General features: G+C 41.4%; 1 protein-coding gene across 1 annotated transcript; it reads right to left on the bottom strand.

Moving 5' to 3' along the window:
- Positions 1-1,273: 1,273 nt before the first annotated feature.
- Positions 1,274-22,972, bottom strand: fscn1a (fascin actin-bundling protein 1a). The gene is made up of 5 exons (XM_022207825.2): positions 21,941-22,972; positions 7,827-7,983; positions 6,692-6,813; positions 4,050-4,217; positions 1,274-3,573 (listed from the first exon to the last, which is right to left on the bottom strand). Exons 1-5 carry the CDS (start codon positions 22,779-22,781, stop codon positions 3,365-3,367), a joined length of 1,497 nt encoding a protein of 498 aa, XP_022063517.1. The 5' UTR covers positions 22,782-22,972; the 3' UTR covers positions 1,274-3,364.
- Positions 22,973-25,573: the final 2,601 nt, after the last annotated feature.

Raw genomic sequence — 25,573 nt, 5'->3', positions numbered from 1 at the left:
TTCAGGGGCCACATTCAGCCAAAAATTGATCTCCAGCGATGAATAAAATCACAGCATAATAAACTGTAAATGACCACAATTTCAAATTATTTCCTTTTAGTGCAAAAAAAAAAGTGCTATTTTCTTATGTTAGTATATTTTTCATTTTTGTAAATGCCGTTTTTGCCATTTCTGCTCTACACCTGATGTCATCCGTGAACCGAGATATTTGAAATGACGAACCTGCCTCAGTATTTCTTGTTCTATTTCTAGGATACAGGTTGGGATGACATTTTTCTTTGAAATTACCATTACTTCAGTTTTCTTTTTGTTTAAAGACAGACCAAGTTTTTGGCTCTCTGTATTAATTATGGATACTATGGTTTTCTTCACCGTTTGTTATCAGGACTACGTCATCTGCATATCGTACGTTATTTATGTTATAACCCCTGATGGAAGCCTTGTATTTTCCTTGTGATGTTTTCACTGCAGAAGGAGAACAGGTCGGGTGGTGGCACGGTGTCGGTGCTGTATAGCTGCTCTGCACTAACACAGCAAAAGGAGGTGTAAGGCGCTCCTTCTGTCAGGTCACCCTTGGGCAAGGTGTAGCACCCGTTTAGCCTCCCGACCACGGTTATGTGACACCAGGACTTGCAGGTGGATGGATGATTGTACAAGCAGATTCAGTTACAGTGAATAGATGGTTGTAAAATCACAACGCTGGGCAGAGGAATCCTTAGATTAATGGCCAGGGTTACAAGTCCTGTATGGACACGGCCGCTGAAGAAGGCAACAGAAGAGCACTTCAAAAAGCGACAAAAGTCAGACAAAAAAAGAGAAAAAAAACCAAGACAAAATATTCGAAAAATGAGACAGAAAATTACAACAACGAAACAAAAGACACAAACCAAAACAAAAGAGAAAAGTTACAAAGAGACAAAAAAGTGACAAATGAGACAAAAAAATTACGAAAACAAGAAACAAACTGACAGAATATATAAAAAAAGACAAAAACAATACACAAAATGGCAAAAATAAGGCAAAAAACAAGCGAGACAAAAAGGAAACGCAAAACAACAAAACCAGAAATAAAACGACCAAAACGTGAGACGAATGACAAAAGTCAGACAAAAAAACAACAAACACAAAATACTGAGACAAAAGAACAATAAGCGATTTAGTATTTTACTTGACGATCAAAACAACTTGTCATGGTCTAGAAATTATTTTAAATTTATAGTTTTACAAAAGTATAATCTGCAGTTAAGCTTAAGTGAAAGAAAAACAATCAGCGTTGTGTAGCGTTCCAAATCCCAGTTTTATTGGTCGTTGGATTTAGGTGAACCAATGGCACAAGAGAGATTAATCCACAATATCAAAAAATTATACAAAATAATAATACAAAAGGAAGTTCCAGTAATACAAAGCAATGATGTGGACCTTAATTCTTCTTTTCTTTTTTTTTTTAATCTTCCTACTGCCCAAAAAAAAAATCAAGAGTAAGGCACAGTCATTACCACAAGTTTACACTTCCACATCTGTTTGTCTAAGCTTGCCTTGGTCACCATGGACAACCGCTCATCGCTTCAAATTCTCAACAATCATGCAAAAACAGTCAAAATTCCCAAAGAAAAGTCGGACAGTTGGTGAGGAGCTCGGTACAATCATTGATCATGTTATAGAACAACAGTGATTGGTTTTCCACAGGAGAGGAATGCTTAATGACGGGGTGGACTTAGCCCAATGATCGGGAACAAGAACATCTTTTGCTGTTGTAAAAATCAGTATGTGAAGACCATCTCTGCTTGAGTTATGGAAAAAAAAAAGCTGGCTGCTGAAAGGTAGTCAAAGAACCGCTGGGTGCAACGTGCTACATGACTGCGTTACAGAACATTCTAATGAAATAAATGGCGATTTAGCTCAGATTTCTCTTCAACATACTTCACAGACAAATCCGGAACAGAAAAATCCAACAAAAAACAAACAAAAATTGGCCATACATCACCATAAATGCCGTCAGACTGCTCAGGGTTTAGACTAGAATGGAAACCAAAGCAGGAGCAGGTTTAGGTAGTCGGGGGTCACTAGGCTCAAACCATGTCCAAACGGTGTGTGAGATGCTTGACGGGACAGGACCGTTTGCCAACATGCTGAGAGTCTGTTAGTAGCACCAGGTTCCAGTTGTGTCCGTTGGGTTTTGAGATGAACGTTTCTTAAATCCAGTATCAAAGGTTTGGTGGGAGTAAAGGCTGAGGTGTACGTTTGGTTGAGGGAATCGAAAAGCAGCTTCCAAAAGCATCTATAAATCATTTACCTCCAGTTACTACGACGACCTACTGTACACTTAACCATGATAATGTCTGTGCCTTGGACATAGAAAAAGAAATGAATCTAACTGTGCGTCAGCGAGTGGGGTCTTTTTTTTCATTCCGATAAGACGTGCGAGTACAGTAAACATATAGAATGTGGCTGCACCCTTTTTTTTAATGTTCCCCTGACGATAGCTTCATCTTGTGGAGGGTAAACGGACGAGGGTTTTAACTTCCTGTGTACTGACAGACAAAGACTCCACAGGAAACTGGTTTGAATATTTCAACACATGACATATAAAGGGACTGAACCCATCGCTTACATGATCTACGTGATCTTTATCATCATCAGATCCACTCCAGTTATCTCACAGTCATCACAGGCAACAAGATCTGCTCATGAACACTAACACTCAGCCTGGTCTGATAGAAGCAAGGCGTCACAAGATCCACAAATTACACACATGTTGGATGTTTTATAGTCAGCTAGCATGAAGCAGCTGAGTAGAATTCATCCAGCGGTGTTGGAATAGATCAGATAGCATATAAAAGGCTTTCCACCAGACCAGCTCAGACACCACCAATACTGCCATCCTCTGCTGCTCACGCAGACGGTTGAGACAAAGAAAGACGAGACGAAGGGGTTAACTCAGAGAGGAGGGGCTCTGCTCTGGGGTAGCCCGATCGGAAGGCGAGGACGGAGTGAGTGGCGAGTCAAGCAGCGAAAACCGGATCGGAGCGGAAAAAAAGTGCACGGCCCCGTCGTCGTAACTATGGCAGCAAATAAAGGTCAGCATTGCAGAGCAGAGCTGGAAAAAAGGGAGGATACAAGGAAGGAAAAAGGAAGCTTCCTTCGTCTTCTATCCTTCCTGTTCTCTCTGTGCAGTTTATCCACATATAAAGATAAGTAGAGCATATAATAATATAGGGAGGGGATGAGGGGTGGGGTTGTGGGCAGGTAGATGTATGGATGGGTAGTGCTGTCGTGCTGCGTCGCCGCATTTCATTTCATTCTCCAGCATCGCAGCAGTGGGCGGCCGCATCCCCCGCTGGCGTCGTCGCCGCCACTTCCCCCCTCAGTACTCCCAGAGCGTGGCGGTCTCCAGGTCGTCGGCGTTGGCCTTCAGCACGCCGGCGTGGTCGCCGCGGAGGTATTTGTTGTCGGCGGCGTGGCGCACGGCCAGCTTGTTGTAGTCGCAGAACTCAAAGAGGAAGTCGACGGGCGTGTCGCTGCTGCTCACCACCGACTGCTCGTTACCCACCATCCAGTATTTACCAGTAGAGTCTGCAGGAGGGGAGCAGGAAGGAGACGAAGGATTACAGATGGAGCAAACTTTTGAGGTCCATGGGATTTATCTTCCATCAGTTTTTATTAAGAGTAAAGAAACTAAAGTTTTATATTCATTATGATCATGTCTTTGCAAATTCCATAATTATTTATTGTGGAAACAATCTCTTATTAATAAAAAAAAATGACTGGACATCACTAAAATGTCAACTAAATAACCGTCCCAATTTAACAACCACCTTCAAATTAGCTAAATGTCAGCTATGTTACAAAAAGTCTGAATCTAATCCCTCTGGCACAAATGCCTCCAGAGTAATTTCAGAATAAAAAATCATTTAAAGAATTAATGAGTGAATCCGTTGTGTGCCAGAAGGAGATTCCTCTACATATTCTGACAGACAATCTCGCGCAACACTGCTGCAAATGCTTTACACTAAACTGCAGCCGCTCTGAGACGCTGCCTCTGCACCGACCTTGCAGGCTGTACGCTCCATCTCTGAACTCCAGAGTGAAGTAGTCGTAGGAGGAGCGGTTGGAGTCCAGCGTCCCCGTCACCTTCCTGCAGCCGATGAAGCCGTGTTCCCCACGCAGCACGATGATCGGACGGTTGATCAGTTTCATGATGAACTCCTCAGACTCGCCTGGAGACAAACGAAGCACGAGTGTAAAAAAATGATCTTTAATCACACCATTACTTGGTTCTTTCTCAACACTTTGCTTCAACTTGGGTTTGTTGCGAGAACTCAGTGCTTCAACTGTTAGTGCTGAGTCTCAACATGCCTCATTAAGCAACTGTATGTTGTGCAGTTTGTCAAAAATATGTGCAAATGGAAGCGATGTTGCTGCCAGCGGCTTCCACAGCACAAAACAAAAAGCTTCAGTGCTGATCTTCTACTGCCGGAGTCCTGGTCACACCCCATCTATAACTGGAGCCCTTTCAGATCTGCTTGCTGACTTAGTGTTTTTATGCTGCAGCAATAAAAGTAGCTTCTCTTACAATCCTGTGCAGTGTCTTCACATTGTGTTTTCTTCGTATCTACACGCTACAAATGAACAGACCGAGTAAGAGGATGTTAAAGACACAGTTTTGGGAAGTCTTCCTGCTGAGATGCAAATAATGCTGGCAACACTTTGATATCTGCCCATCAAATGAGGCTACAAACAGTCAGCTAGCTCGATCAAAGAGTGATGAGACCACATTATGGTCACGCATCTTCAACAAATGTGAGCATAACTGTCATCAGTCAGGACACTGCTACACCTCGCCATCAACACCAGACGCTGTGTTGCATTCTTGACACCACTGATCGTGTGATTTCTCAGTGACGTAAAGAAACCGCAGCAACATCTGAGACTCTGTGTGACAACAATCTACAATTAAAATTAATTAAGATTAAGATGTTGCTCTGTGTGTAAATGTTGCAGCTCTTTCTCTTTGGAGACACTCGTGGATCTTGCCACTGTCCAACGCTGCATGTTTGTAATAAACTACAAAGAAATCGTCCCAAACAGCTGGAAGCTAAACTGTTATTCTGTGTGACGGCTCCTGTGTCCAATGTGAAGGCCTGTCGGTTGACAGTGTGACCTGCCATCAGGTCCTAGCTCAGACCAATCCGCTCTTCATGCTCTCTCAGGGATACATTTTTATTTATAAGATTAAAGTACGTCACTCTCTCTCTTTGGAGAGGCTCACATGGGTCCTACAGCTGCCTTAAACAAACTCAGAGCCAGTAGTTCCAAACAGCTGGAAGAAACGAGCTTCAACTCCTCAAACACTTGTGGGAAAAACATTCAGATAACATTCTCGACTGCGGTTGAGTGTCGTTTTTCCTTAGGCTGTTAGTGTGTTTTCATCGCGCTACGGTTTTGTTGCCTAATAGATTTGAAACTGTAGCGCAAATGCTTGAAAAAAGTTTGTGATTTTGACTCCAATCGTGTTTAACGCGTCTCAGTGATGTTTTCGAACGAATAACGTTGCTAAAATGTGGATAAATCCTTCCTTAAAACAATTCTCACAACTGTGTACAGCTGCTTCTGCGTGTCTGTCCATTAATGTGACATAATGTTGAAAGTGATATGGAAATGTCACCTCCTTTTACGGATGAGCGACCAGCGTGTGCGTTCACGCATGAAGCGGATTTAGTTGCTACCAGAACAGAGCGCATGTCTGAAAGGGGTTTAAAATGGCTCCTGGTGTTCCTTCAACACTTGGAAAGCCTCTTGGAACTCCTGTTATGCACATATATTGTCCGGGTTCGGAGACTGAAGGCTCTTCCCCTGTGAAAACTATTGTTCTCCTCTCTATGGATGTATGTAATCAGTAAATTGTAAGAGGATTTTAATTTTGACGGGTCACTTCTATTTTACCAGCATAGCTCTTTCCAGAGTTTACGACATTAATTTATCAGCTCAGGAAACACGCAGACCAATTAGGTACGAGTTCAGCCGTCCCACATGATGCTAATCAGCCAATGAAGTCTCTGCATGGCAAGCGCTGAACATCGCAGCTCTGCATTCAGAGAACAGTTGAGAGGCGAGGGGCAGAAGAGGACAGATAGGAAAGAATAACAAATAAAGCGACACCAAGAGGAAATAGCGATGAACACGCTGACCATGTTTGGCTCAACATATGGCTGTGAGGCTGCTTCTCAGCTACGAACATAACACTAAATATCATTCCAGACTCACCAATAAGCTACAAATGTGTTTGAGAATGACCCTGACACCATTCAGGCCACGACTGTCTAGTCTAGCATCAATGACAAATATCACTTCCATGTCGAGGCACAAACCAAATATTAACAAAAAAGTGAGCTATGACTCAGCACTGTTCCATGTCCTGGGTCTGAAATAGTGTCACAGTGCTCCATGGTAACTCTGCACTCCAGAGTTTTTACATCATTTGTTCATTCAACATGATAACCACTGCAACAAAGCTGAAACCCTCAAGCATTACGCAGCTACATTAAGAAACAAAACCTCAGAAGTGCTGAGACGTTTGAAGCCCAGAAACAACTGCAGCATCCAGCCACGATTTAATTACTTTCACTGTGCTGAAATACCATCACAGCTAAAAAGCAAATCACTTAGATACGCGTCTGTCTGTGCGGCTGACCTGCAGAGTCGATGGTGGCTGCTAGCTGGCCGTTTTTCTTGGCGGCGACATATTTCCCGTTAGCAGCCCGGAGAGTCAGCCTCTTCCCACGCCACTCGATGTCAAAGTAGCAATTAGCTGACCTGCAGAGAGAGAGAACAGGAGGGTGAGAGAGGGAAAGCAGAGAGATAAGACGGATAATTAAATTTACATGGCAGTTAAATATCTAGAAGCACACAAGCGCGAGTGTCAGGTGTAAACACGTGTTCATGTTTAGCTCAGACGACACCCAGGTGTTTTACCACATGTTAAGTAACTGTTGGGTAACTGGAGAGGTTGAGTCTGGGCAAGAGGATAAATTGGGTTAAGTCAAACCAAGTGTTTTGCGAGTATTTTCAAAGTTGGATTTAATTCCGGGATCAGTTTTATCTTTAATTAATTAAAGCTGCTCTGAATCAAAAATGTTTCCCTGAAGCCACAGCTGGAGAAGATTTTTGTGGTCTCGTTTTGTAAGGAGTAAACTGAGTCAAATCTCAAGAATGCAATGGAGAAATCTGATGACCTCGCTGCAGAAAGCCGAGCAGCGTGACCCCCACAGCCTCGCGGACCATCTCCTCTGTCCGAGCTTAAAAACGGAGGGTTGTCTGGCCTGGAGTTAACTCAGAACACATGCGGCTTTGACCAATCTGTCACCGGATTAGATTGTCGTCGTGCATCGTATCATTCCTGTGAACACGTCTGCAGCTTCACACTTATGCATTAAAAAAAGCCATCTTTAAACACAAAATAATGGATGCAAGTATTCAAAGATGACGTGAAAAGGGACCTCTCAGAGAAATGGTCCAGGAGCACAGGGTCAAATGTGGAAGGTTAGGGGTTAACAGCTTAAACAGAACTACTGCACATAAAAGAAAATCGCTCTCTACAGGTTGGGAAAAAATGCACTTCATGACACGAGGTCACTCAGTCTTCACCCCACACACACACACTCAAATTACCAGACAAGACTAAACACGAAGAGCGGGGACGAACCAGTTTCAAGCTCTCCACACACAAACACCCTCCCTGACAGATGAGTGGATGGACAGACTGGAGCAGGTGAAGCTGTGGCGGATGTTAAAACTTAAAGACGTGTATCAGATGTGATGGTTCTTACTTGGTGGAGGCGGTGCACTGCAGGCCGCCGTTAGCAGTTTGAGTCCAGTATTTCCCAGCGGCCGTCCGAAACGCGCACTTCCTGTTTTCGCGGCAAATCTCCACCTGGAACACCTCCTGGTCGCCTTCCTCGTCCTGATTGGCCGACAGGTCCATGCCTGGACGGAGTGAGAGAGTTGAAGAGGCGGGGTTTAGCTGGGATCCAGGCCAGTGGGTCAGTCTGGTGGCCAGCAGCCACAGAGGATGACCATCGACCACCATGCAGACACACACAGAGCGAGGTTTAAACGTCCCACACACATCCTTTGGTCAGGATCAGACGTACGAAATGAGCAACATCAGATGGTACAGATTAGTAGAGGATTTCACACAGCTGCACACACACCCACACACATCTGTTGTGGTCCAGACAGACCCCTCAGTGCCGCGGTGGATTAGTCGTGAAGATAGATGGTCAGAGGGCACATGAAAGGCCACAAAGGCTGAAATATGGAACCGACCAATCTGATAAATGGAATCATAATCTGCAAACATTTTGTTAATTCAGTGGAATGATCATTGGTCAGTTGTTTTCAAAAGGTGAATTCCAATGATTAATTTGTTATTTTGGCAGCAGAAGGAACAGAGGACCTGTAAACACCGACACAGAATTTTCACTGGTTCAAATTAATGGAGACCGTTGGGTTTAATTATTTAACTTTTAGTCTCAAAACTAAATGGGCAATATATAATTGAGAGTCCATGAGATATATCTTGCATACATTTTTATTAACAGTAAAATAATACTAATGTTTTTTTTTAATTTTCATTTTGATCACGTCTTTACAAATCCTATAATTATTTCTCATGGAAACAATCATTTATTAATAAAAATCACTGGATATCACTAAAATGTCAGCTAAATAATCATTCAACTTTAGTAACAACTACTGTCTAATTAGCTAAACAATAATAAAATGAGCTTATTCAAAACTGGTTTTGATTATGTTCTTTATGTTAAGTTGAGATAATCATGACAGATATTTATTTTCTAGCAATATATCAAATTTCATGTGGAAAATAACCAATTGTATCACTTTCAACTAAGTTCCCCATTACAAAAACACCTCTCAAGGAAGTGTGTTGATTCCAGATCACATGACCTGCTCCACATGATGTCATTTCCTCCTGAAGAAAAGACTGGAAGACTCCAAGGCTTTCTGAGTTATTTAATATAAAGTAGTGTGTGAGTCAAGTGTCAACAGCTTTACTACAATATCTTTAGAAATAACTTAATTTTTCTCAATTGTGTATATAATATTTAGAAGAATCTTTGTGTAAAAATGCCATGTGGTGTTTGGTTATAGGCGGCCATGTTGACTTTAAGGCCAACAAATTAAGAGTAAATTAGTAGTTTGCAAATCACAGTTCAACAACCAACATGCAGAATAATCTAAAAGCAGTAGTATTACATAAAAAGTGTTTGTTTCTGTAATAATACCCAACAGTTCTTTAAGTCCTTTCAATCCATGTGTGTCCATTCACTCCATTGCATGATAAACATCAAACCTCATTGAAATCACACCAGCCTCACTCTGAGGCTTTAGAGGAACAAAGACGTAAACAAATATGAGTCGACTGTAGGATGAACGCACAAAAACGCTCACTTCATGCAGCACAATGGCTGCTATTGTGCGTGATGAAGTTATGGCGTGGATCGACCTATAGCCAGAGGGCTGCAGACAGAAAGAGCAGGCCTGTCTGCTGGAGCGCTGTGTAAATGTGTGCAGAACGAGAGAGGGAGCCACAAAGAGACAGAAAGAAAGACATGTTTCAGAAAACAAACCAGTACACTCATGTTTTCTCTATCCGTCTTACTTTACATGGGTGACACCCTCTCCTCTGTTGCATTTTTTTCCACATTGTTTAGCTACAGCTAAACAGCAGGGGTTGACCGATAGCTTTTTTTTTTTAGATCCAGTACTGATTATTAGTAATCAAGGAAACTGAAAAGTAATATTTGAAATTGTACAGATAATGGGAAAAACGCAGACAATCTGATAATCGGCCAGGTGAAAATCGGCTAAGTAAATCAGGAAGTAAGTCAGCAAGTAAGTCACTAAGTAAGTTAGTCAATAAGTCAGTATGTTAGCCAGTAAGTCAGTATGTAAGTTAGTCAATAAATAAGTAAGTCAGTAGTTAAGTCAGTAACTTAGTCAGTAAACAAGTCCGTCAGTAAGTACATGAATAGGTCAGTCAGTATGTATGCATCTATAATAGCTTATCTTATGCACATCTGGGTATCTGCCCCCCCCCCCAAAAAAAAAAAAAATCCAGTATCAGAAAACTTCTAATAAAAAATACTTTGATTCTAGTCTGTTACCACAGAGCTGGTATAAAACAGAGTAATAGTTGTTACTGTTCACATTCGTTGTAAGGAAAAAAAAAAAAAAAAAAGACGTTAGTCCTCTCCAATGCTCGCAAGTTGGCCTGGAATGAGATTGAGTTTCCACAGAAATACGTGTGAATGAACATCTCTCTCACACACACACACGATTGGAAGGAAAATAAAACTGACTATAATGGGAACCACATGGTGAAGAGGAGGGGGCTACGAAGAAGATGAAATTTAAGTTTAGCTGCAACAGAAGAGGACAAGGCGAGCTGCTGGCCTACAGGATCATCAGTCACATCACAGGGCTCTCCTGTAATCCTTACAGCTTCCTGTTCAGTCAACGCAAACAAAATACAGTAGCACAGAGGAGCATATTTATTACTGCAGCTGTGTGAAGCAGAACAAACCATCTGCTGGACGATTCCACTCATAAGGAAACCTACAGTGGGATAACGGACTCACCTACAGCACCTAAAATACCGCAAAAAGTGAGATGAAGTGTGATTATTTTTAATAGATTAAAAGGTCTGATCATCAACAGTGCAAAGTTAGTAATATTTGTAAGAATTTTCCTGCTGAAAAGTGCTTTGTTCAACCCAAGAATCGGTCTTCTGGTAATGTTGTCAGAGAGGAAATAACTCCCAAAAATGTGGAATTATTCACTTTTTGAATCTTATTTTTTTAGAAAACGATATATGAGGAGAAATAGTATCAACGATTAAAATGAAAGCAATAACAATAGTTCTACTGAAAAAATGTTGCATTTTAAGATGTTGAATAAGAGAAAGCTATGTCAAGATAAGTCTAAAAATATCCAGGAAGATTGATAACATTTACTTTATGGTCTTCATTTATCTGCGTGAAGAAACAGACTCTTGGTTTCATCTCAAATGTATACAGTACCGTTCAAAAGTTTAGGGTCTCCCAGACAACTTCATGTTTTCCATGAAAACTCAGACTTTTATCCATGTGCCAACATACCAGCACAAGGGTTTTCTAATCATCAATTAAACTTTCAACACCATTAGCTAACACAATGTAGCATTAGAACACAGGAGTGATGGTTGCTGGAAATGTTCCTCTGTACCCCTATGGAGATATTCCATTAAAAATCAGCCATTTGCAGCTACAATAATCATTTACCACATTAAAGTTTAGACTGTATTTCCGATTCATTTAATTTTATCTTCATTGGGAAGAAAAAATGCTTTTCTTTCTAAGTGACCCCAAACTTTTCAACAGCAGTGTATATCAGTTTTTTTTTTTTTTTTTTTAAAGTCACACTAAAAAGCACAACCTGTGTTAGCTTCTGGGGAAAACCCAATATGAATTTCACTAAATGAAAATAAAGCAGGAAACTAACAAAAGGGACATTTTGTTCACTGCCACTTTCTGGCATTTGAATAAATGCTTCAACACGAACCTTTTCACAAAATATGCCTGTTTTCAAGGAAACAACATGTTTGTGTAGTCAGTCTATTGTAGAGGACTGCGTCCTACAGTTAGTGCCTCATCAAAACTGGTCAGACCAATATTACTAGGTGCACACAGAGCATGAAAACACACAACTGGCTGAGAGAAAAGAATCAACCTGAGGTGACTATGAGGCAGTAAGAGGCTGAGGCTTCTCTCTGCCTCATGGATGTGTGTGTGAGTGAGTTCACTATACGACCAGATACATCTACATGGTGTCAAAGTCATTTTAGTTCAGGGGAAACACTCAGCCCAGTTTGATCTCAAGTTGGTCAGACCAGTAAAATCATAACAACCACGACTCCAAATATTTCCCTTTGTTTTAGTGCAAAAAAGTTCACTTTAACAATGTTCACATCTAACGAACTCTATTTTTTATAAAACATGAACAACCTAAGCAAAAGAGGTGAAGTTTCAGCAGTATTAAGCCTCAGTTTATCGTTTGTGTATCACAACTTACAGATCACTGTGTCTACAAAGGCACAAAACATTTAGTCACAGGTATCTGAATGAACAATATAGTATTTTACAACTTGTCAAGACCTAGAAATTGATTTTAATTCCCATTTATTTCCAAATTCCACAAATTACAATTTATCTAGAAGAAAACCTTCAACTATACATAGCATATGTAATTTTAACCCATTAGAACCCACGGTGACACCAGTGTCACAAGCACTTTGAGTGCCACGGTCTCTTCCTGTAAAGTTTCATTTCTGACCTTAACTCATTAAGTCCTTTAAGGAAAAATGGGTCTGGGTTCTTATGGGTTAACTCTTCATGCACGGCTTAAACTACAGTGCACAGTTACTCAAACGTCGACTAAAACCACATTATTCACAATAAATACTCCAAACCAACAGAGAAAGTTCTCCCAAGTCTTTAGTGTATTTATCCTGAAATATTACAACATAAATCCAAAATAACAAATGGAGGTAGAAATGTTACTGTCACTCATGAAATATCTGTTAAAACCTCTTATTCTATGAGAAACATAAAGGCAAAAACACATTCTCTGATTAGTTGAGACTAAGAATATTTTGGCTTTGTCATGTTGTTTCAGAGTGAAATTGTGGGAACTATGAAGGAAGAAGGTTAATTTATCATCCTGTCTTGTAAATGTAGAACATTTATACATAAAAATGCATAAAACTTGTGTCAGTGCATCAACAATAGCGTTCAACCAAACCAAACTGTCATACTGAAGCTGCTGACTCACATTACATTGCACAAGTAACAGGAAGTATTCATTTTCACCTCTGTAATTTTTACATTTTGCAAAGTCACCCACTGGGCCGGTTTTGGCCCCCGGGCCTTACGTTTGACACCCCTGATCTACACTGTTCAGCTTGTGAAGCTCATAAGGCTGTAGAAGGAGGCAAGAGGGTCTGCAATCATGCTCACACAACAACCACAACAGACACACAGAATCCTCCCAAACCACAGCAAACACACAGTCCTGCCCTTGAAAACGAGCCCTCTATCTTTCTGTCCACGCCACCCACCGCTCTGAGCCCGATGGCAGCAGCCTCACACTGTTGGCCTCGGTGGCTGTGAGCCGGCATTGAGGCCCGCTGTGAACGCACGCGATTGTTTCAAGCGCGATTCCGTGCGTTTGTGTGTCTCCTATTGTTCAGCGGGTCCGACCGAGGAGGCAACCAGCTGGGGCACAAACAGGGAGCCAGATCGCCGGCTTTTGTTCTGATCGAAACAGAAACGCACAGTAAACCGGGGCCTACACACCGAGCACAGTACTGACGAACACACAGCTGCTCTTGATGCACTTACTGTAAAAAATGCAATAAAAAAAAAAAAAAAAGGAGGTCAGACATGCAGGATCCAGCACTAGAGCAGGGGATGTCCCAAATCTTTTGTTAAATCAATTTAAACTCTAATGAGTGCAGCTAAAGTACTGAGAGCTGATATAATGACAACATAATGTGAAGGAAGACACACAGGAGACCAGCTCAAGTCTAACCTATAATAAAATAGACAACATTAAAGGAGGAGAGGTTCCTGAGGGGATGCAGCTCGTCTGGCATGCTCCCAACACACAAACAATCTGACAACCTACAAACAAACACGAGGTCTTACAAACACACTGAAGCATCAACACGAAGGCTCAGTCAGGATCATCAAGGATGCATAAACGCTCCTTTCCTCTCTTGCTATTGGTCGATTGTGTTGATTCGCTGCAGATGGTTGGAGAGAATCATCACCCTTCACCCTACAGCGATTTTCACACCAGTCAAGGTCGGGGTTGTGTGCCTCATGTCTCATTTCCTGCTCACAGGGGGGTGAAGGATACAGAAATGGTGCCAAGGTTGACTCATGGCCAGACACAACATGAAGCCACAGTTTCTGTCTCTAAGCGTTACCACTCACTAGAACTCAGAGATAAAATTATGTTCAGTGTTTTTAAAAGTTTGCACTGGAGTTTGTAAAAATTGCTACTATTAGAACTACTATTCAACAAGCCTGAGCCCAGCGACCAATCCAGCCTCCAATCCACATTTAAATGCAACTAAACTGCGCTCTCAATTATATTTTGAGGTAAAGGTACTTACTGCCAAACTACGTTTATTGTACAAAAGTGTTTATTTCATTGTTCCACTTTCGCTCCTTTTCATCCAACCCATAATATACTAGATGGGGTTGAACTCAACACCATAGTAACCCAGAAAATGGAGGCAAAGCTTCAAAAATGTTGTGAAAAGGTCGGATTTTAACCCAAACCACACCATTTTCCTAAACTTAACCAAGACGTTTTGGTGCCTTAACCTAACCAAACAGTGACTGAAAAGTTTAGACTACTGATCTCACATGGCCCCAAGTCTCTAGAGTTAAATTAATTTTGCCAACTTAGGCCTCCATTCTCTTTTTATACTTATGTCTACGTCACAGCTGAGAAATGAAGTTTGTTGCAAAGCAAAGCTATATTTCTCTCAAAACATAATTGAGAAGCAGTTTAATTATGTAGAAATGGAAGTTTTTTTGGAGACATGGTTGCCGGTACAACACAACCTCCCACATCTGTACCGTAGATATGAAGCTTCAGCCACAATGTTAGCTTAGCTTACCGTCTAGTCTGGCTCTGTGCAAAAGGTACCAGAATTTGTGTGCCAGCATGTTAAAGCTCCCCATTTCATGTTATTTAAGCCATTTAAGCTAAGCTAACCAGAATCATGTATCAAACTAAAGTTTGAAAGGTTACAAAAAATATTACAACTGAAAGGGCACAACACTGCTTAGTTATTTTTTTTTTGCTTCAAATCAATGAAACAAGTTCTTTCCCTTATGAATTTTTTGTGACATTTCAAAATTTACCTTGAAACATGATTATAGTTAGCTTAGCTTTGATAGCATGTGAATCAGGGAGCTTTAACATGCTAGATTGCAAATTTTATTACCTTTCGCACAGAGCCAGGCTAGACGTAAACTAAGCTAAGCTAACATGCTGGCTAAAGCTTCAACTGGTGTTGGTCCCGATTCCTGCTGTTCAGAGACAAAAAGAACATAAGCAGCAAAAACAGCTGATCACTCAACATGTTTGCTACATCAGAACTTGCTCAAAAAAGGCAAAAAATAAGATGCCTCAAAACAGTATAAAACATTTCACTTGACTACTGCCGTTTCCATTCACTTCTTCTAATGCAGTACTTCAAAATGTGCATCGAAATGCTTCATGGAAACTACTTGTGTCTGTTAAAAGCCTTCATTATACTCTCTTGCGGACACACATGGAGAGCTGCCGACAGCATGGACACATAATTGTTACTATTATATGACTTCTTTAGTCTACTTGGAAGATTGCCCTTAGAGCATAGTTGCCATGAAGGTGCAAATTCTGGGCTGCCTATAGACATGAGAGGACGGGTCCACATTAGCTTTCATGGACTTGGGTAGATGACAAAGTTTACCCCATGTGGATGCTAGCGGTTGCTCATGGCCACGGAATGTGAATGGAAATACGCTTTTCTTTTCCCCCAAAACTATTCCCTTAAATGTAAAAACTTGTGTGTTCAGAGTGGCTTTGGATTTCTAAATCTTTTCATGTGGTTTTAGTCATGTTTTTATAGAGCTTGCAGGGGGTTCATACATTCATAACAGGTCTCGTAAGGGGAATTTTCAGTGAACAGATTGTAGCTTAGTCACAGGACGTAGCCACAAACAGGACATCAGATGAACTTAACGACTATTAGCTTGACTACCAGGCATGAATTCAGTCGAGTCCCATTAGGGATCACAGATCCAAATATACAATTAGGAGCTAAAAACCAAAGAACTCCCTTCTTACAAAGCATGGTCAGCACTCACCAGTAGCCAACAGGATACGATGGCCTCTTAATCCATTAAGCTGACAAACAGATGCTTAGTCTTTACTTCCAATTGTGCGTCAGTTCAGTGGCAGAAAAGGCCATTTAAGAGCCAATGGCTAACTGACTGATAATTGCGTCTTAGTCCATGTTAGGGTCGTTAAACGGTCTCTCAGGAAATTTGTGAGTGTATGTTAGAAGGAAACAGCAAAGGGTCTGTTTAATGGCAACTATGAGTGGTGTGAGCTCAATCTGGCCAACAGCAGAAGCAAAAGAATTGATGTAATGTCCACCTAATGTCTGTCAGAATGTAGTTTAGTCACGTTTCTTGTTTTCCTACATGGTGATGATAATCCTTGCATCTTTAAGTAAGTCTAAATGTGATGAATGCAAGTTTTGGTATAAATTCAGACAATTACAAATGTACAAGAGAATCCCATTCCATGTGAAGTAATGTGAGCTAGTCAGTTTCATTAGAAGTCTTCTCTCCAGTTATAATACATTAAAAGACACTGAATAGTTCCTCAAAATGAATTCTTATTTCTTTGCAACGTTTTGGATTCACATGAATAATCTTATAACAACCAGCAGTAAGTTTAGCGTGTTTCGCTCAATGTTTTTAATATTTTCCAATCTTTAATCTCATTTAGGTCAGAGGAACTTTAATCTGACTCACCAGATAAAGGCCAATAAACTTTGTCAGCATTCTCCCCTTTTCATCTATCTTTGTGTTACAGTTTTGCTCGCCACCTGAAACAACAGTGAGCTCCGGGGTGCATCCTACCGCACTAAAAATGACATTTTTGAATCATGCTTTCAGGCAGCCGTGCACCTTTTTTGCAATGGATTATCTATTTTTATGACAGTGCTCGTCTCCCTGCATGCAAACGTTCCATCACAGCAGCTCAACCGGTCACCATATTGAGGGAGCAAGCCTTCACTTAGCCTCGACCACGATAGCTGCAATTGGTTTAAAGAAAGAAACAAAAAAGCTACAGTGTCTTTTCGCCCTATAGTGATGGGATAAATATATGACATTGTAAATATTGAACTGAATCTTAACTTTTATTATCTGTCAGAATAATCCAAGTTATATTTTCCATCTCTACACTAAACTGAAGTCAATATATTAGTTAAATCTGTCATTAGCTGCCACTTAAATTGAAATTGTTGATTTTGTATAGATTTGTCATTTTGTTTAGTTAGAATGACACTTCAAGAATCCAAAATTCTTGAAAAAAGTGTTAAAACTGAAGGCCAAAAATTTTTATTTTCCTTAAGTGAAAGATTCTATGTAAATATAAATGGGAACGTCTTGAGTCAACAACCACGGCTCCAACTAATGAAGGGATGTCTGAGCTAGATTTACTGCATCCAAGTGCGTGAACTCGATAAACAGTTGAATGCGAGTCAAAAAACAATCATCTGTTTTGACTGGACTAAAGCAGCTTTTGGATGGAGCCACTTGAAGCTTTACTCGAGTCAAAAAGCTTCAGCTGCTAATGGAAGCCAGCCCACTTGAACCGCCATTTTGGCTCAGGCCTGTCAGACAAATAGCTGCTGCAGAGCGGGACTTGAGCAGCTGTCAGTTTAAAAAAAAAACAAAAAAAACATCTGGAGCCAGTTTAATTCCGCTCAGCATTTAATCCACGTAACAATGATCCAGTTGTTGGTGGAACACGGTCCTCTCCTAAAGATTCAGGTCTTCTCCTCATTATGAGCAAACTGTGGCAGACGGAGCAGAGAGGATATGGATTCAACTCCCCATGAGCAAGGTTCGGATTACGAGCTGACCTCACACCTTATGCTGCATTTCAAATTACCCAGTGATAGAGCACTGGGCATTATTCTTGGTGGGAGGGAAAAACTATCTGCGAACACCCCAAAGTTGTCAACACTTTGATGGGTCCAACATATTTACTGAACATGTTCTCAAAGTCAACTCCAAACTAACAGACAGTGTCGGAGATGTTATTGCTGCATCATGTTCAAACAGATGGACAAAAAGTGGAAACAGCAGCTCAACAACCAGCAAAGCAGATCATCTACAGCAGCTATCTTGTCTGATTTATTCTGCAGAAGTTGCTGTGCTGGAATGACCAGCTGACGTAGTTCTATTTTCAGATGTCAAATGAATATGGCCAGCTGATCTATTCCAAGTTTGTTCTTACCATTTCAGATAAAAACACCCAGGTTTAAATTACTGATGTAATATGGTGAAGATGTTAACTTTCTATCTAGCTTAGAATGAATTTAGGCTAACAAGACTGCAGATAGAGTGAACCCAGTGCACTGTGGAACATTTAGTTAATCTACAGATAATGTGCATTTGTTTGACCTAGTTATGGTCACACAATGCTTTCTTATGACAGATACTAATTGTAAAAATCTTGGTTTGGTCACAGTAAAGCTCCAAACAGTACCTTCAATGCTTATCAGATGGGTGCATTTTGCATGGAGGCAACACACCAAATGAGCATCGATCATCTAACTAGAGCTTCAAGTACGACTAAACAATTAATTTAAATATTCGTAAAATCTAAGTGCGTTATTCGAATCATAGGACATGATTTTTCTTTTTATTAATGTCAAATGTGTCGCAACATTCCATTATAAATTAAGAACTGCGGTGCTACAGATAATCTCCGGCCTACAAATCATATTCTCAAAGCTGGGAACATCGCCGTTTGGCAGAAAGAACTGAAATAACTACTGTTCTCACTGAATTTGTGACTGATATTGCAATATCTGTCAAAATAAATGCACTATGATGGTGCATATTGTTGAGATCTAGCTACAAGTGATGATTTTTACTCCAAGGAACACGACAGCTATGTGACGATATGCGTACGTTTGTCCTTCCGTCCGTCCGTCCGTCCGTCTGTGCACAATATTACTCAAAAACAGACCAAGGGATTCGGATGAAATTTTCAGGGAAGGTCAGAAATGACACAAGGACCACCTTAGTAGATTTTGGCAGTGATGCGACTTATAGCCTGGAACCACAGATTTGCTGAAGATTTCTGCATCATTGCGAGATACCGGTACGGCGTCACTGTAGCTATGACAACAAGTGAACACTATGTCAGCATGACTGCGATCCTACTACAAATTCACCACTGCCGACTTATCAGGACTTATCTGTCGGAAATGATACTGAGCAGCCTTGAAGGAGTACTGTGCTCCAAGTGCTTTTCTTGTTTATTATTTAGACTAAACGCTATTGCAGTTAGAACTGGGCAGCAACAGTTAACTGACATTATTACCTAAATATCAGTTATGTCAATAACGATAGAATTTCAGTGTAACTGTTTGATATCCTCTCATGCCAACAGCCCCTTTATGTCAACTTCTGCTTTTAAACCCGGCCTCCATTTTGTGCCCAAGCCTGAACTGCCGACGAAGACAAAAAAAAAAAATGGATAAATATTCCCGTGACGAGTAAACAAAAGCGGTGAGACGGAACAAACATGCCCAGGGTGTGACAATGAAATGATAGACACATCATTCTTTCTGAGAAGAAGAAGCTAAACCACTAAAGCGCAAATTACCCTCACCGCCGTACTGCTCCTCTGACCAAACATAGACTTAGAGAGCATCACTTATACATTCCTGTCATTCAGTATGGTCAGCGCTGCAGTCGCTCTGCTTTCAGGTGCTTTTCTTGTCTCTATACAGACACCATCCATGGGTTTATTCTCCTGAAGGCAATATTTAGAGAATGATTCACAGCCTCACTCTGGCCTCAACTTTCTGCCAGTTTCCAATATATTTTTTTAGTACAATTTAAGGATATTTTAAGGCAAAAATCAACGCTGACAACTGTTCAGAATGAGGGATGTCACCGATAATGACTGCAGACGCTCAGCAGCCGAGCCTGAAGGCTGGAGGAGGGCTGTGAGGAGTGGGGGAGGGGGTGAGGAGGGAGGGGGAGACGTGGTGAAGTGGTAGCAGGAATTAAAGAGCAGAGATGTGGAATTAAAGAAACAAAAAGAGAGGGAGGAACAATGAGAAGTGGAAAAAGAAAGGAGGGGGGGCGAGGAAGGAAGGAAGGAAGGAAGAGGTGGAGGGACAAGCCTGTACGCTTCCCAAGAGAAACAGCTGAAAACCAGACACTCATGGACACGCTCTGCTTATCTGAGCAGAAAAAAAAAAACAAAGCTCAAGTGAGGACAACGACATTGCAAGCAGATATTTAGGTGAAAACACGGCAGTGAGGGTTCAGCCAGATGCACAATTTATCTGTGGAGTCACATGAAGAACCATGAGCTGCTTTCAAACATACAAAGGCTCTAATTTCAGCTTCCCTCTTCATTAGACAGCTGAGGCCGTTCTGGTCAACAGATGGTGGCATGTTTTACCCTTTTAAAATGCTTCAGTTCTGACTAACGTGAGGACGAGATTGTCTTGTAGGTGAAGTGAAACGCTGCAGCACAGATCGAGGAGCAGTAATCTCTTCATTGCCAGACAAATCAAGTCCTGTCAATCTTCAATGCCAAATATTTGCTCTCTCAGCATATGGAACGATAGATTTCAGCTTAGGATTCTGGCACCATTTCCCAGCTTGTCTCCTCTCCGACCGTGGAGCTGCTCTGCTTTGTACCAGCTTATCCTGTTTTACATTTCAGTGACGCCACACGCGCACACATGCTGCTGTATGTGAGCCGGTGTGCACTTTGTTCAACCATTTTCACGTGAGCTGTCTGAAAAATCCACTGGAAACCCAGCTACTGTGGAGATTTTATCAGCTCGTACAGGGAAGCAGTTCACATTCATGAAGGGTTTGGGAACAATAGAAGTCAAAGTTGCTGTATAGAAACCTGTGATGTGAGCTGCAGAGTTCAGGCCTTTAGTGTTTGAGGAGCTGGATTCTGGCCACACAGGCTGTTAATCCTCCTGTTGTCCTGTGGGTCAAAATTGACCCGTTTTAAAGTTTGAAAGTGTGGATAAAAAATGTATATTTTCACAGTGAAACTTCTGATGTCCACATTTTCAACATTTTTTGGAAATCTTTGGAAAAAAAGGAATGTTAAAAATGTTTTTTAAAAAATATTCACAAAAAACAACCAAAATCCAACAAAATTCACTGGATTTTGTTTGATTTTTTGGTGAATGTTCTTAAAAATATTTGAGGTTTTACTGATATACATGTAATCATTTTAGATATTTTTAGCATTTTTTTTTGAAGATTTTTACTCATTTTTTGAAAATATTTACAAGAATTTTCTTGCCAAATTTGGGGGATTTTATAAAATAATACTTTTAAGGGAAACGTTGGAATTATTGGAATTTACTTCCTGAAGGTTTTGCAAATATTCAGAAATTTGGGGATTGTTTTTTAAGAATTTCTGGATTTTTTTGGAAGATTTTCATTCATTTTTTGAAAATATTTACAAGAATTTTCTTGCCAAATTTGAGGGATTTTTTAATATAATACTTTTAAGGAATTTTAGAATTTTCTTTGTGAAGGTTTTGCAAATTTTCTGAAATTTGGGGAATTTTTTGCTGAATTTTTGATTTTTTGGGAAGATTTTCTCATTTTTTGAACATATTTACAAGAATTTTCTTGCCAAATTTGTTTTTTTTTTAAATAATACTTTTAAGGAATTTTTTGAATTTTCTTCCTGAAAGTTTTTGTAAATTTTCAGGATTTTTTTGCAGAATATTTGGACTTTTTTCGGACAAGGAAACAATATTTTTTGGTGCCTGTAAATGAAGAAAACAGGAGGGTTAAACATGTAAATACACACAGGCCCTGTTTTGTTTAACTGTATGTAGGTAATGTAACATCACTTTGGAGGTGTGTGCGCGTGTGTAGAGGTGTGTGCGCGCGCGTGTTGCAGTCATACATTCCATCACTTGAACCCTTCCTCCCCCACACTAGGTGCCACTCACACATCCTCCATCCCCCCAGAGCGCTCGGACCGGACCGGACCGGACCACCACACCCACCTTGTCGGGTGGAGACGTTCCTCTCGTTGGCCGCGGTGAGCACCACCTGCGGGTGGCTCTGCTCCAGCACGAACAGCTCGTCTTTGCCCACGCGCGCGCTCTTGCCGGACTTCATGGTACCGGAGGGCCCGGAGGGCGCCAGGTACCGGCCGCTGCAGTCCCTGAAGGCCACCTTACCAGAGCGGAACTCCAGCGTGTATCCCGTGCTCTTGTCCGTGGTGGCGACCAGCGCGCCGTCGTTCCTCAGGAAGCGGTTGTCGGACGTCTGCAGGTGGTAGCGCTGGTCGCGGAACACCAGCGTGATCATGGAGTCCACACCCCACGGGACGTCCCGGTCGATGGCAATCTCGTCCACCTTGGAGCTCAGGTGCGCGTACCGCTTGCGCGTCATGCTGAAGATGTTCACCTGTGGGTGCATGGCGATGTGCACGCTCCATTTCTCAGCCACAGAAGCGGTCTGAGCGAAGCAGATGATCCGGTCCTCGGTGCCGCCCAGGTAGCGACCGTGCGGTTCGGACTGCAGGGACCAGCGGCCGTCATCGTGCGCGGTGATGATGAAGCGGCACTCCGGCCCCGGGGTCTCGCTGTCTCCGGTGACGTTCCCGTCCTTGTCGGCGGCGATGTACCGGCCCAGATGTGACTTGAGCAGGAACACGTTCCCGCTGGACTCGTCTCCGCTCTGCTCCAGGGTCCAGATCTGCTTCTTCTTCATGCTCGTGGCGGAGGCGTTGATTTTGAAGCCGAAGGTCTCCGCCGTGAGGTATTTGTTCCCGCAGTTGATGAGACCGAACTGGATCTGCAGCATGTCGCTGGTTCCGTTAGTCGCGCCGTTGGTCGTCATGGTGTCTTCGGTCCGGGCCGGTTCTGCTGAGAGAGGGGTGGAGGGGGGGCGGTTCTGCTACTGAGCTCGCGGCTGAAAGAGTGGGATGCTCTGCTGCCTCGCGTGCTTCTCTTTGTTTGGGAGTGTGTGTGAGCGCGCGCCGCCGGTCCTCGATGCTGTGCTTGTCTCAGCAGCGCGAGCCCGTTGCACAGCTGCAGCTATATAAGCATCAGTGACGTTTCAGGGCAGGCCACGCCCCCCAAAAAACATGACAACTGAGCACCGAGATGTCTGACCTGACCCTGTCCTCTTTCTGCTCCTCACTTCTTTCTCTTCTTCTTCTGTTCCATTTTTGTCATCCTATGTCTGCTTCATTCTTTTCTTCCTATTTTCCTTTCTTCTTATTTTCCTCTTATTTTTCTTCTGTCTCGTCTTTTCACCTTTTTTCTCATCTCTTTAAATCTTCACTTCTTTCCTTCTCTTGTCTACTTCTGTTCTCATCTCCTCTCTACTTCCTTCTCTTCTTTCCTCTTTTTTTCTTCTGTGTCTTCTTTTCACCTCTTTTTTCTCATGTATTTTTAAATATTCTCTTCTCTTTTCAATTCCTGTTCTCACCTTCTCTCTACTTCTTTTTCGTCTTTCCTATTTTTCGCTTCTTTTTCTCCTGTCTCTTCTGTACAACTCCTCTTTTCTTTCATCTGTTTTTTAATCTTCACTTCCCTTCTCTTGTCTACTTCTGTTTGCATCTTCTCTCTACTTCTTTCTCTCCTTTCGTCTTCTTTTCCTCCTGTCTCTTCTCTTCATCTCGTCTCTTTTTCTCATCTCTCTTTTTTACTTTTCTTCTTTTTACCCTCCTGTTGTCTTCATTTATGGGCACCAAAAAATAGTTTCCTTGACTGAAAAAAAAGTTAAAATTCAGCAATAAAAATTAAGACAATTTGCAAAAACTTCAAGAAGGAAATTCCAAAAATTCCTTACAAGTTTCCCTGAACAAATTTATTTTTTTTAAAAAAAATCCTGTAAATTTGGCAAGAAAATTCTTGTAAATATTTTTTCAAAAATTAGTAAAAATTTTCCAAAAAAAATATTCAAAATATCCAAAGTGATTACATATATAGCAGTAAAATTTTCAACATTTTCTTTAAGAACATTCACAAAAAACCAACCAAAATCCAGCGAATTTCGCTGGATTTTGGTTGATTTTTTTTGTGAATGTTCTTAAAGAAACATTTGTTTTAACATTTCTTTTTTTCCACCCCAAATGTTAAAAAAAATCCCAAAAATGTTGAAAATGTGGACATCATAAGTTTCCCTGTGAAAACAGTTTTGTTTTTCCTCTACATTTTCAAACTTTAAAACGGGTCAATTTGACCCACAGGACGACACGAGGGTTAAATCAAATGTCTGTGAAGATTCTCAGTCATTTAAATCATGGTAATCATAGTAGCTTCAGTTATTAATGGAGAACTGTACACCGGGAGTGGACAAAACGATCACCCTGATTCAAAGCCTATACGTGGGGAATTTGTTTTCCAGCAAACAATAAAATCATGTAATTTTCCCTCTTTTGGACACACTGATCAGATGGACTCAGCATTCAAATCATGAGGACTGGGTGTGTGTGTGTCCACTTACAAAGCTCTATTCATGGCCTGAGCATGCACATCAGAGGGCAGGAAAGGCCCGGCTCCACAAACAAAGAGGCCAAACAGATCTCACTGGCAGCATCTCAGTGCATGAGCATGAGCATGAGCGTGCAGTCCAACACACGCACGTCTACGAAGTGTAAGGGTCACATCAGCAGCAGCCGTGGGCTCGTTTTTATCAAAAAGACAAAGGTCAAATCAGAAGTAGCCTATACATCGGTGAGGTTTTCAAGTTTCTGTGTGTTGGTACAGAGAGATGAGAGTGACAGTGGTTGAGTTTTCCACTTCCTCGAGAATCAACATGTGAATTTGAAACCCTAGGGTTTCTTTTTCTTCTTCTTCACTCTTTTCCCGTCTTTTCAAACTCCACTTTGGCAGCCTAAACATACCCCAAAACGCATCAAACTTTGCATGCACATCAGGACTGGCGAAAAATTTGATATTTTATGGGAGACCTAGGCCAAGATCAATATCAAGAGGATGGACTGTAAATAGAGACGATGGATCCTGCCGAAGAGGAAGCTTTGACCACTGATGGCCTCCGACTGGAGCAGCAGCATCTGATCAAGTTGAATGTCGATGGCTGTCAGTTCGCTCACGACAGATTTTTAGATTGTGTCGTTGGAACTGTTGTGGAAATCTGGATGAGTCGCCGCAAAAACAGTTGAGGTGCAACAGTATTTATAGATAGATAGATAGATAGATAGATAGATACTTTATTAATCCCGAGGTAAATTCAGCGGAGCTTAAACCTTAACTGGTTTGTTTCACTGGCAAGACTGCTGAAAAAAATGCATGTAAAAGAAAAACTGCTGAGCTGATACACTGATTGAATGGGTGAAGTCTCGGTATAATCCAAGATTTATTTTTTTTTTTGAATGAGGAAACAAACCAGTTTTACACTTTTGTATAAACCACATTAGCAGATAGCATCTTGTCACGCGAGTGAACATTTCTTTGGTGAAAACAAAAGCATTACTCACCCACATTTACACAGCATGCATGTCAAACGCAGCACTTGGGGGAAATGCATAATGTGTTAGTCATAATTCTGCTTATCTCACATGTGTGACAGATCACATTTTAGTATATAAACCGACCTGTTACCACCTCTGTAAGCTATATGCAACATCAGAATGTGCTGAACCTGGAGCCGGCCAGCTGCTC

The sequence above is a fragment of the Acanthochromis polyacanthus genome, chromosome 21 (genome assembly GCF_021347895.1).
Source record: "Acanthochromis polyacanthus isolate Apoly-LR-REF ecotype Palm Island chromosome 21, KAUST_Apoly_ChrSc, whole genome shotgun sequence".
Classification (NCBI taxonomy): domain Eukaryota; kingdom Metazoa; phylum Chordata; class Actinopteri; family Pomacentridae; genus Acanthochromis; species Acanthochromis polyacanthus.
This window is presented reverse-complemented; position numbering and strand designations above follow the sequence as displayed.